This window comes from Trachypithecus francoisi, unplaced genomic scaffold, assembly GCF_009764315.1.
Source record: "Trachypithecus francoisi isolate TF-2019V2 unplaced genomic scaffold, Tfra_2.0 Lachesis_group2, whole genome shotgun sequence".
Lineage (NCBI taxonomy): Eukaryota > Metazoa > Chordata > Mammalia > Primates > Cercopithecidae > Trachypithecus > Trachypithecus francoisi.
The window spans coordinates 39,140,482-39,153,102 of NW_022681465.1; the positions used below are offsets into that span (position 1 = coordinate 39,140,482).

A 12,621-nucleotide genomic window follows, 5' to 3' on the forward strand; every position below is an offset into this window, starting at 1 on the left:
TAAAATATGATGATGCATTTAAATATTTACATTCAATTATGATTTAACCCAAAATATACAATGCAATCTAATTCTGCAAATTTCAAAAGATTTATTAAAAATGCAATGTTATATGAATTATATTCCTTTCTCTCTTGTATCTCTGTGAGGGCAGATTCAACTTCATTTGGAATGATCTCAAAAATCTACCCTTGAGGTGCTTCATGAATGTAAGGCTTAAACCAAATGGTATGAATCATATTCCTTTCCCTCTTGTATCTCTGTGAAGGCAGATTCATTCATTTGACCAGAGACCATTCATTTGGAATGGTCTCAAAAATCTACCCTTGAGGTTCTTCATGAATGTAAGACTTAAACCAAATGGTATGAATTATATTCCTTTCTCGCTTGTATCTCTGTAAGGCAGATTCATTCATTTGACCAGAGACCATTCATTTGGAATGATCTCAAAAATCTACCCTTGAGATTCTTCATGAATGTAAGACTTAACCCAAAAGGCCTTCCTGGCCTTCTTGATAAACCCTGACATCTAGTTCCTGATAATCTGAGATGTGGTGACAAGTCTCTGGTTTCCTGATCCTTGCCTTTCATAGTTTGTATCTTTTATGCATTGGCTAATTTTTCTTGGACGTAAAACTGGTTGGGCAAACTATAGAATACAAGGTTAAAAAAAAATTAAAGAAGCTAAATAGTGGCATAGAGTGAAGCAATGGAGAAAGTCGCTTGAGGCTAAATAATTACAGCTATATCTATATATCTATGTCTGTATCTCCACATAAATCCATTATTCGGGACGTTTACTTTTAAATAGGATACTGAACTGGCCTTCCCCCACCACTCCATCATCATGCATCTTTTGGCTGGATATGATAGCTGAAAGCAGGCAACTGCATTGTCTGATTTCTTGAAACTTCTTGTTAGACAGAATATCCGCAGCTCTCGACTTGAGCTTTGCTGGTGTTACCCTGTGTAACTTCATGCAGGTAGTCACGTCTGATGTACTTTTTCTTTTCTTTTCTTTTCTTTTCTTTTTTTTTTTTTTTTGAGACAGAGTCTCGCTCAGTCACCCAGGCTAGAGTGCAGTGGCGCAATCTCGACTCACTGCAAGCTCCACTTCCCAGGTTCATGCCATTCTCCTGCCTCAGCCTCCCGAGTAGCTGGGACTACAGGCGCCCACCACCACGCCCGGCTGATTTTGTGTATTTTTAGTAGAGACGGGGTTTCACCACATTAGCCAGGATGGTCTCGATCTCCTGACGGCGTGATCAGCCCACCTGGGTCTCCCAAAGTGCTGGGATTACAGGCGAGAGCCACCGTGCCTGGCCTACTTTTTCTATTGACCATTTAAGTATTAACCAGTAGCCACATCCTCAGAGTGGGAAGATTCTTCTCCAGCCATTTTATATTTTTGGTTATCGTTTCCAGAACAATTTGAAAAATATCCAGATGTGATCCTTGAGCCTCGAGAGATTCAAAAAATAGTTTCACCTGTAAAATATTGTAGAAAAAAAATTACTGACAGTTCATAAAACACTTTGTCTTGGCCGTGTGTGGTGGTTCACACCTGTAATCCCAGCACTTTAGGAGGCCAAGGCGGGCAGATCAATTGAACTCAGGAGTTCAATACCAGCCTAGGCAACATGCCAAAACCCCTGACTCTACAAAAACAACAACAACAACAACAAAATTAGCCGGACATGATGGTGCATGCCTGTAGTCCCAGCTACTTGGGAGGCTGAGGCGGGACGATTGCTTGAACCCAGCAGGTGGAGGTTACTGTGAGCCAAGATGATGCCATTGCACTCCAGTCTGGCTGACGGAGTGAGGCAGTTTCAAAAACAAAGAAACAATAAAACCACTTTGTCTTCCAAAAATTTTCAAAAGAGCTTGCAAATTATATACACACAGGTATAGGCATTTCTCTGTCAACCTCTACAAGATTATTTTCTACTTTTCTGCATAATTATTCACTTTATTTTTAAACAATAGGTAAAGTAAGACAAAAATTATAAATCCTTATCTTACAAGTGACCACGATGTGACTAAAGAAGTTAAATGATTTACCCAAGTCATAGAGTAAATGGTGAGCTGGGATTTAAGTTCTGGAATTCTGAATTTGCCTAAAGGGTAAATAAATTCAAGATTTATTGTGAAAAAAAGATGCAAAGACTATAATGCTTTAAAAAAAAAAAAAAAAAAAGGCTGGGCGCAGTGGCTCACGCCTGTAATGCCAGCACTTTGGGAGGCCAAGGTGGGTGGATTACGAGGTCAGGAGATCGAGACCATCCTGGCTAACACAGTGAAACCCCGTCTTTATTAAAAAAAAAAATACAAAAAAAAATTTAGCCTGCCATGGTGGCGGGCGCCTGTAGTCCTAGCTACTCGGTAGGCTAAAGGAGTAGAATGGCGTGAACCCGGGAGGCGGAGCTTGCAGTGAGCGGACATCAGGCCACTGCACTCCAGCCTGGGCGACAGAGCCAGACGCTGTCAAAAAAAAAAAAAAAAAAAGACAACTGGAATTACCAGCAATAGTTTTGTTAATAAGATCATTAAGTACGCTTCCAAACTTTAATATAATCACTCTTGCATCATAATACAATATGAAAGAAATAATACAAAAGGGTTCACCTCTCAAGTCTATTTTCATTTTGAATGCTACAAATATATGCATTTTAAGTATTTTAAGAGTCAGGGTTTGTTGTTGTTGTTGTTGTTTTGTTGAGATGTAGTCTGGCTCTGTCACCCAGGCTGGAGTGCAGTGGTGTGATCTCAGCTCACTGGAACCTCTGCCTCCTGGGTCCAAGTGATTCTTCTGTCTCAGCCTCCCAAGTAGCTGAGACTACAGGTGCGCACCACCACATTTGGCTAATTTTTGTATTTTTAGTAGAGACAGGGTTTCACCATATTGGTCAGGCTGGTCTCGAACTCCTGACCTCATGATCTGCCTGCCTTGGCCTCCCAAAGTGCTGGGATTACAGGTGTGAGCCTGGCCAAGTGTCAGATTTTAATCTTGTCCCTTCCATTTACTTGCTATGTGGCGTTGGGCAAACAACTTTTTTAAAAAATAAAATGAGAACTTCGAATCAGATTATATCTAAGTTTACTTTCAGTTCTACAATTTGAATTTTTTTTTGAAACTGTTAACAATAGAAAGTCACAAACCTCTTGCAACTGATCCTTGGAAGAAAAGTGAGATGTTGTGCCAGAGATGATGATCCTTATGGCAAATGAGCCCAAGTCAAACCTGAAAATAAAAAGAAACACCATAGAAAGTCATAGAAATACTGACCTTATGTTTATTATATCCTGTATTATATTTTTAATGTATATTAATAACTATGCAATAAGCTTATGTATTACAATAGATACTGTTAATTACCATAATAACATTCATTCAGTACAATTCTAAAGCTGTGAAACTTCTCAAATTTTACTATAAAATGAAAATGTAGATACAGCTTCTTTGGGAAATATGGTTAGTTATTCAGCAATGTTTATGTTTAATTTTATGTTTCTGTTTAAAGCAGTGTTCCCTACTTTCTTTTTTTTCACTGCATACTCCTGTCAGTAAAGATTTTTTGAGCAAGAACTTCTCAATATACACATTTTTATTTATAAATTATATGGGCTGGGTGCGGTGGCTCACACCTGTAATCCCAGCATTTGGGAGACTGAGGCGGGCGGATCACCTCATGTCAAGAGTTCGAGACCTGCTTGACCAACATGGAGAAACCCCATCTCTACTAAAATACAAAAAAATTAGCTGGGCGTGGTGGCACATGCCTGTAATCCCAGCTACTCGGGAGGCTGAGGTAGGAGAGTTGCTTGAACCCGGGAGGCAGAGGTTGCAGTGAGCCAAGATCGTGCCATTGCACTCCAGGCTGGGTAACAAGAGTGAAACTTCATCTCAAAAAAAATTAATTAATTAAAAAAATTATATGCATATGTTAAGGAATGATAAAAAAATTAAAAGCATGAGATAAATAATGCAAATAATATATTTAACTGTTTATGCTATATATCATTTATGTTTATAAATTTATAACAATATACAATTTAAAATTAGGTAAGAAATAATAGACACTCTAACGTATTGAACTTCTTGCACACTTTCTCATCCCATTTTGGATACCACTGTGTTTAAACATTGTGTTTAGTGGGGCAATGTTACTTGGTTGAACACTCATTAACGGCCACAGAATGCATCCTTCAACCCGATGTTTTATATATGGAAAACTTGTATTACGGGTCAAAGTGATTCATGCTGATAAAGCAGAGCACAGTTACAGCTCAGAAAAAATATGGTTCCAAGTCTGGGCTCTGCACATGGTTGGACAGGGACATCATTTCCTATTTAAAATGAAATCCACAGCATTGTAGAAAAAGTCTGATCATTTCAGGAGGAAAATGACAATCATGCAAACAGACAAACAATGGCTCAAGTAGAGTTTTAAAGGAAACATACACACACATACATATTAAAGCAGTTTCTATTTGGTCTCACGTGGACGTCAACTCCTTGAGCATTTGGGAGAGAAGTGGAAATGTGCTTTTTGCTTATGCAAAGCTGTCTGAGGACTCTAAACCTTCCATGGCTATGAAATGAAAGAGAAGGAACTAGGAATTAACGACATCAGGGATGCTAACTGGCCCTGACATAAACGAAGCAAACCATATCTCTCTGATTCAACATATTTCCATATAAGTCATAAATGACATTTTAAATTTGGATGGAGAATGGCTGAATGCCTTACAGGGTTTTGTGATGTGTGCGTGTGTGTGTGTGTGTGTGTGTGTGTGTGTGTGTGTGAGAGAGAGAGAGAGAGAGAGAGAGAAAGAGAGAGAGAGAGAGAGAGAAAGCAATGCTGTCTTATACATTCCATTCCAACAAAATCTAATTGTTACTGGTTATTTCTGAGGGATATTTTAGATCCAGGAACATATTGAAATGAGCTCCAGTTCTCCCCAAAGTTGAAACCACAGAAAAGACTTAGAACCAAAACAATTTGGAGTGAGGGCTCCCCAAACACTCCTGACTCGGTTTCTTTCACCTGAACCAAGGTCTCCACTGTGCCACCTCCACAGAGGCTCTCGGGGTGAGGAGTAGTTCTTACCAAAATTCCTGAGGTTCTCCCCCAGCACAAAACTGTATTAACAAACGAGGCCACACATGTGTGATGCACTATACAAGGCATCTTGGGATTCTTCTGGGCTGAGGAGACAGCCAAGAAGGAATGGTGGGAGGGGGCTGATGACTGCGTTTAATTTAACTCAGACTTGCTCCCAGTGGTTTCTTGCCTGTACTGAATGAGAGAAGGCTGTTTCCCATTCCCTTATTCTCACGTCTCTCCCTTACCCCTGGATAGGATAATTTGGGCTAGGGAGTTTCAAAGTTGACTCCACTGAACTATTTAGATACAAATGGTATCATTTATATACTTTGAGAAACATTCAGTTCCACTTGGTTTGAGGCAACTGAGACATCTGTATGGAAGAACACACACTGGATATAAACGAATACCAACTTTTTCAGAAGATGGGTCCAATTTTCTCTTACAAAATCCCACGCTAGTTGCTGCCCCTTTGGACGTCTGGCAATTGCATGAAGGAGAGCTGCCAAGTCCTGTGTCTTGATAACCTTTCCTTCCATTCCTAGTTCAATTAACCTGAAGAAAGAAAAATAATTTGTTTCTAAATAGTAGTTATTTTGTACATGGACATTAACTTAAGTTACCAATATATTAAAGGAATGGAACAGAAAGAGGGATGATAAAAGTATAATTACCAATTTTTTAATGTTCCAATTAAACTTTTACTTTTTTAGAAATAATTTTTATTTTGTTCCTAGCAAAAACGTTTACTTATTATTTCAAAGAACTTTGATTAGCATCATTTATACATCTTATATGCAAGCGTGTACTTTTACAACAATAATTTTCCTTCAAGGTTCTGAAGATAAAACATAACCACTTGTCTAGTATCAATCATATGATTAATAACTAGGGAATACCTATTTTCACTATTTGCATTTTGTCAATATATTCTTTTCTGAAAGTAAAGTTAAAGCCATATACATTCTGATTCAATTATCTTATGCCTTTAAAACTGGTGGCTGAAGTTTTAGTGACTTCATTGAATTTGTGTCAGTTTACTTATAACCATTTAGTTAAACTATTGAACTTACTTCTGTAACTTTTCCTGATGCTTGCTCGTTGACAAAGCATACAGAATTTTGTTTTTTTCAGCACTTGACATTGACAGTTCATATAGCTCTAAAAGGTAGTTCCATCCTGTTGTCGTCTGAGCACCCACAGAATACACAATCTTTAAAACATCTGTTGGTATACTGTAATATAAAGCACAAAAATGAAGAAAAAGTTTTATGAAAGAAAAACTCTTTTCTCTTATGACAATTTTAAGTTCCATAACAGAATAATCTCTGAATTGTTTTCAGTACTCAATGTATTAAATCTTTTTCTCTGCCAAACTCTATAAAAATATTTTATGTGCTTTTACTCTGCAAATCATTTGTGTTTTATCTCCTACTGATGACAAAATGTTAGCAAGAAAATAAGCATAAAATTTTAACCCACTCTGTGGTGAAAATAGAAAGTTGATGCCGTCAACAAATATAAAAGCTTTCTGAAATACAAAACTACTGGTTTATATAAATTCTACCATGTAGTAACCACTATTGGTGCTATAAGAATTTCTTTAAAAGATGATTACTTGATGCTTTTTCATCACCAAGTTGAGGGCATTTTTTTCTTTTCTTGTTCTTTTGTTTTTTTGAAATGGGGTCTTACTCTGTTGTTCAGGTTGGAGTGCAGTGGCGTGATCATGGCTCCCTGTAGCCTCAGCCTCCTGCACAATCCTCTTGCCTCAGCCTCCTGAGCAGCTGAGATTATAGGCACACAGTACCATGCCTGGCTAATTTTTAAATTTGTTTGTAGAGACGGGCTCTCACTATGTTCACAAGGCTGGTCTTGAATTCCTGGGCTCAAGTGATCTTCTCACCCCTTGGCCTTACAGGCATGAGCCACTGCACTTAGCCTAGTTGAAAGCATTTTCTGAGGCCTGTCTAGGAGTCATCTGACTCTCTAGGCCTAGAGCATCTTAATTTAGTACAAGTCATTAGTGTCTAGTTATTTTGTAATTTTTTAAAACTGATAAGATGCAGTGACATGATTTTCTGTCCTTCTACAAAAGACACCACTATTTTGATTTTTATTATCTTGAGGACATTAACCAGTTTTTATTCTAAATGGGCATATGACTTTTTAATCCCAAATGTCAATGGATCAACAAGAACTGTTATTGATGTCTCAGAAAAAACACAACACGGAGCATTGAGGAGGGAGCTAGAAACTTGCATTTGTGAAGCCAGAAACTTGCATTTGTCACGAAGTGACTATGTGGTAGAGATTGTACTAGCCTCCATACATCTTATTTGACTCTCAAAAGCTACCCTCTGAGATAGCTATTATCCTGATTTTTTTAAAGCGGAAATAAATCTCAGAAAAGTTAAGGAACTTGCTTGCACAAGATGACATAATTTGCAATTTTGCAGATGGGATTTAAACCTATGACTCTAATACTTGTGCTACTTCTGCTATACTATATGTATTTAAATACTTCAAGTGACATTGAATAATATAATGAAGATCAAATAATTAAATTATAATATATTGTTTTCACTTTGTGTATTTTGCTGAACAAATTTATAACAATTGGTAACAAACACACTGTAAGCTTCTTGAAGGTAGGCCACATGGTTGTTTTGTTCACCACTTTATCCTTAGCTCCTACAGCAATACCTGGCTGGCATAAAGGAAATATGCAACTAGTTACATTTCAAATCCACAAATGAATGAAGTAATCAATTAATCTATGTAAAGAAATTCTTCGTTAAAAGTCATACTAGCAATCTTGGAGTTTAGAAAAAACCAACAATATTTAATTACATATTTTTGTTTATGAGCATAAGTAAGTTTACCTAGAATATTCTCATAGGTATATTCAACATGTTGAACATTTATATCTACTGTAGGTGGGTTACTGCAGGTTAAGATTATCCTTCTTGTAACCAGCATAAAGATGAAATAACAGTATTCTATTTTGTATAGGGCAGTGGGATGTTTACATTTTAGCTTCATTCATACAACCCATTCAAACAGAAACAAAAAGAAGAGAATAATAGATTTAAAAGGTTTTTTTTAAGTTTTTTTTTTTTTTCTTTTGGTAAAACAGATTTCAGGCTTGAATTCCAACAAGAAAAAAAGTCCAAAAAGAAGAAAAGTTGAATTACTTTTTTAAAAAGAAGAATTCAAGAAAGGATTTCAAAAAGCTCACTGAGATTTAGTTATAGCGAGAGAAGTTATGTTATGATAGCATCTTATAACAATTTGACATGGGAAATTTTTTTTTTTTTTTGATACAGAGCCTTTCTGTGTTGCCCAGACTGGAGTGCAGTGAAGTGATCTCGGCTCACAGCAACCTCTGCTTCCCAGGTTCAAGCAATTCTCCCACCTCAGTGTCCCAGGTAGCTGGGATTACAAGCATGCACCACCACACTTGGCTAATTTTTGCATTTTTAGTACAGACAGGGTTTCACTGTGTTGGCCAGGTTGGTCTTGAACTCCTGACCTCAGTGATTCACCCTCCTCGGCCTCCCAAAGTGCTGGGATTATAGGCATGGGCCACTGCACCCAGCCAGCACAGGAATAATGGACACCATTACATTTCATGGTAGAGATTGTACTAGTCTCCATACATAGCACTTACAGTGTGAGAGCATGAAACAGGGTTTGTAATTCTCAGCATGGTTTTTTTTTTTTTCTATCCTCACTAAAAGGTTTTAGATCTAATGTCTTGCTTGATCAAAGACTTTTACATCAAAGAGAAAAGAACAAAGAGTAGGACAGAAGTCTATATCTACTTTAATTTTCCACTGGATTCCATCCACTGAGAGAAGAGTTCAGCAGCTTTCTGGATGCAAGGAGCATGGTTCAGGTCACAGGCCAGCTTCAAGAGAGCCGAGCGGAGCATCCTGTCCCAGACTGAGCCCTCGTCACTCCAGCTTTGCCTGTCAATCACTGGCTTAAAATACTGAAGAAGGTAACGCTGCAGAAAATATGACATGGTTAACAGAGAGGCTAAATTTAGTCCTTAACACAGCTCTTGCCCATCTAAAAGGCTCAACTCTAAACTTTCTGCATATTTCCCAATCTTTCCCCAAACAGTGTATCTTTGTATTTCTCTTATCTTTTTCTGGCTCCTACCCACCACACTTAGGAAACAGTTTTTGCATTAAAACATGGTTTAATTTCCTATCTGAAAGGGGAATATCAATGGATATAAAATAAAATCACCTTTAGTAGAGATGCTTTGCACGTGATCCTGGTATCTAGTTCTTAGGATTGGCAATGATAAAGAATGAGGGCCATTGACCATTAAATGCTATCAGTCAGTCTCCTGAGCTGCTCCAGATTTAACCTCAAGGACTTCCAACAAAACAGACTGAGCCTCACTGATACTCCAGACACCGTGTATTTACTTAATACATTTTCTAAAAGCAACACAAACCTTGAGGTTTTCAGAGATATCTGAAATATTCCTTCTGTCCATCATGTGGTAAAACAATTCCAAGTAACTCAGACCTTTGAGAAGTGCGGGGCTGCTTGTTTCATGTTGGAGGTATTGAGTCATGTCAAGAGCTTTGTCTAGGGTCAGTCTCCCAGCACTGAGGTATAAAAAAAAATGTTGGTGGTTTGTGCGTATCTTATGGTTTTTAATATTTTTAACATTAAAACAAATATGAAATAAAGAACAATAACAGAAGTAGGTCATTCTAGCTGGACCATTCAGTTTAAATCTTAGCTCTGCCACTGACTAGCTGGGTAATCTTGGACAAATTACCAAACCTCTCTGGACCTATTGCCTTCTTTGTACAATGGGGATAATAATACTATCTTCGTCATAAGTTTGTTGTGGGGACTAAGGAGCTAATATTTTAAAAAGCATTTGGAATAGTGTCTACCACATAGCAAAAGGTTAATAAATGAAATAAATATTAGCCAATATTAACATTTAGTACTAAATAATATCAAACTTTTACATATAAGATCATTCTCTAATTGCTTCACGTGTGGGTTTGACTTGTTTCTCCAAGTACATTGGGAACTTTGAGGACAGGTGCCATGTCTTGTTTTTCTTTGATGTTTGTCCTTAATCCTACCAGAGAAGTGATAATCATTGTGAATAGGGCAAAACAAGTATTTTCACTTTTTAGATTCTAAAGTTACATGCCTTCTCTATGTTTTCTTTTAATGAGAAGAATAAATAACATGTTTATTATTCTAAGTACCAAAATGCTGGCGCATCTTCTGTAGAGAAAACAAACCATTATAACCTCACTATTAGAAAGTGCTTCTCACCTGTGTTTCTGGGAGATTATGTGCGCACACAGGGTCTATAAGCCATTCTTGTGAGCACCCAACTCCCAGACTAACACAATCATGTAATGTGGAAACTGATTCCAGAACAAAGGATATCTTTCCGAGCTAATCATTAACATAATGCTCTACCTCTGCTGGGCTTATAAATTTTTTAAATTCCTGTCTAAAAAGAGGAATGAAAAAGGAAGGAAATGAAAAAGAACCAATCTTTGTTGTGCCTTTAATCTCCTCAATCATGATGACTTACTGCTTTAAAATAGACTTATGGAAATTTTTTTCAAAAATTTCGCTTGAAGACAGAAGGCTGGACCATATACTCATGATTCTGTGGTCTGCCGTATTTTTTTTTTTTTTTTTTTTTTTGGAGACAGAGTTTTGCTCTTGTCAACCAGGCTGCAGTGCAACGGCATAATCTCAGCTCACTGCAACCTCTGCCTCCTGGGTTCAAGCGATTTTCCTGCCTCAGCCTCCCGAGTAGCTGGGATTACAGCCATGTGCCACCATGCCCGGCTAATTTGTAATTATTAGTAGAGATGGGGTTTCACCATGTTGGCCAGGCTAGTCTTGAACTCCTCCTGCCCTCAGGTGATCCACCCGCCTCAGCCTCCCAAAGTGCTGGGATTACAGTGCTAAGCCAACCCCGCCCAGCTAGTCTGCAGTATTAAAAAAAAAAATCCACAAAATGTTACTACTCCTTCCCACCTGTGTGAGTAGCACAATACCTGGCACAGTTGATACCTTAGAATCAGAAATAGGTGGAAATGATATTCCAGGGTCACGAGTTTAGAAAGAATATTTGACATATTAAAACTACTTTATATTAAACCAGTTTTTCTTTTCAGCCCAGCCTAATTGATTCTTACTAAAATCAATGCCATTATTAAAAATACTTACTTTTATAGTTGCCTATTTCTTTTAATTTTAATATTTATTCATAAGCGACTCCTTTTCTTTTTATATAGTTACTAAATTGGTTAATAAAAAAAATCTAAGTCCTCATTACTCAACCTATGCTTCAAAAATGCATAGAATATTTTCTGAATGTTTGTTTAGCTTAAAGAATAAAAATAGATAAACATAAACTTTAGCCCAACAGTAAAAATCTACACCTACTTACTTGTATACAATTTCAGCTAGATTGTACCCTTTGAGAAATAACATCATAGTCTTGAAGCACCAATTTGGGCTTTTTTTTTTTTTTTGAAACGGAGTTTCGCTCCTGTTGCCCAGGCTGGAGTGCAATGGCACAATCTTGGCTCACTGCAACCTCTGCCTCTTGGGTTCAAGCGATTCTCCTGCCTCAGCCTCCCAAGTAGCTGGGATTACAGGCATCCACCACCATGCTTGGCTAATTTTTTTTAATTTTAGTAGAGGTGGAGTTTCAACATGTTGGCCAGGCTGGTCTTGAATTCCCGACCTCAGGTGATCTGCCCGCCTCGGCCTCACAAAGTGCTGGGATTACAGGCGTCAGCCACCAAGCCCAAACTGGGGGTTTCTTTTTAAGGTGTGGGACTAAAAGAAACAAATATAGCTTTTTCTATAGGCAAATTGAAGTTGTCATTTCAATTCCACTCAACTTATACAAGACCCATGTCTTTAAATTACATTTAAAATGTATGAAAACCTAACTAAAATAAATATCAACTCTTGCATCAAATTCTGTCTCCATGCTGGGTGCAGTTGCTCATACCTGTAATCCCAGCAATTGGGGAAACTGAGGCAGGAGGATTGCTTCAGCCCAGAAGTTTGAGACCAGCCTGGGCAACATAGGCAGACCCCATCTCTGTCAAAAATTTTAAAAATTGGTTGGGCGTGGTGGTGTGTGCCTGTAGTCCCAGATACTCAGAAAGCTGAGGTGGGAGGATCGCTTGAGCCCAGGATATTGAGGCTGCAGTGAGCCATGCTCACACCACTGCACTCCAGTCTGAGTAACAGAGCAAAGCCCTCAAAAAAGGATGAAGAAGGAGAAGGAGAAGGAGAAGGAGGAGAAGGAGAAGGAGGGGAGGGAAGGGGAAGGAAAAAAAAAAGAGACAGTGTTGTGTTGTGGTTAGGAGAATGGCTCTGGAGCAAGCCCTTGGATAACGATGTCTTGTCCATTAAGAACTAAATAGTATCACCTCTTGTAAAGATCGATTTACACTGGGTGTGGTGGCTCATGCCTGTA

General features: G+C 38.1%; 1 protein-coding gene across 2 annotated transcripts in view; it reads right to left on the bottom strand.

The window, feature by feature from the left end:
* Nucleotides 1–240: 240 nt before the first annotated feature.
* ERAP2 (endoplasmic reticulum aminopeptidase 2) overlaps nucleotides 241–12,621 on the bottom strand; it is a 46,157-nt gene continuing 33,776 nt past the window's right edge. For both annotated transcript variants that reach the window (XM_033179048.1, XM_033179049.1), the window contains 6 exons: nucleotides 9,586–9,742; nucleotides 8,939–9,123; nucleotides 6,185–6,346; nucleotides 5,526–5,666; nucleotides 3,163–3,244; nucleotides 241–1,488 (listed from right to left, as the gene is read on the bottom strand). In XM_033179048.1, coding sequence (XP_033034939.1) covers nucleotides 1,345–1,488; nucleotides 3,163–3,244; nucleotides 5,526–5,666; nucleotides 6,185–6,346; nucleotides 8,939–9,123; nucleotides 9,586–9,742 — 871 coding nt within the window. In that variant the 3' untranslated portion in view covers nucleotides 241–1,344. The remainder of the gene's footprint in view (nucleotides 1,489–3,162; nucleotides 3,245–5,525; nucleotides 5,667–6,184; nucleotides 6,347–8,938; nucleotides 9,124–9,585; nucleotides 9,743–12,621) is intronic.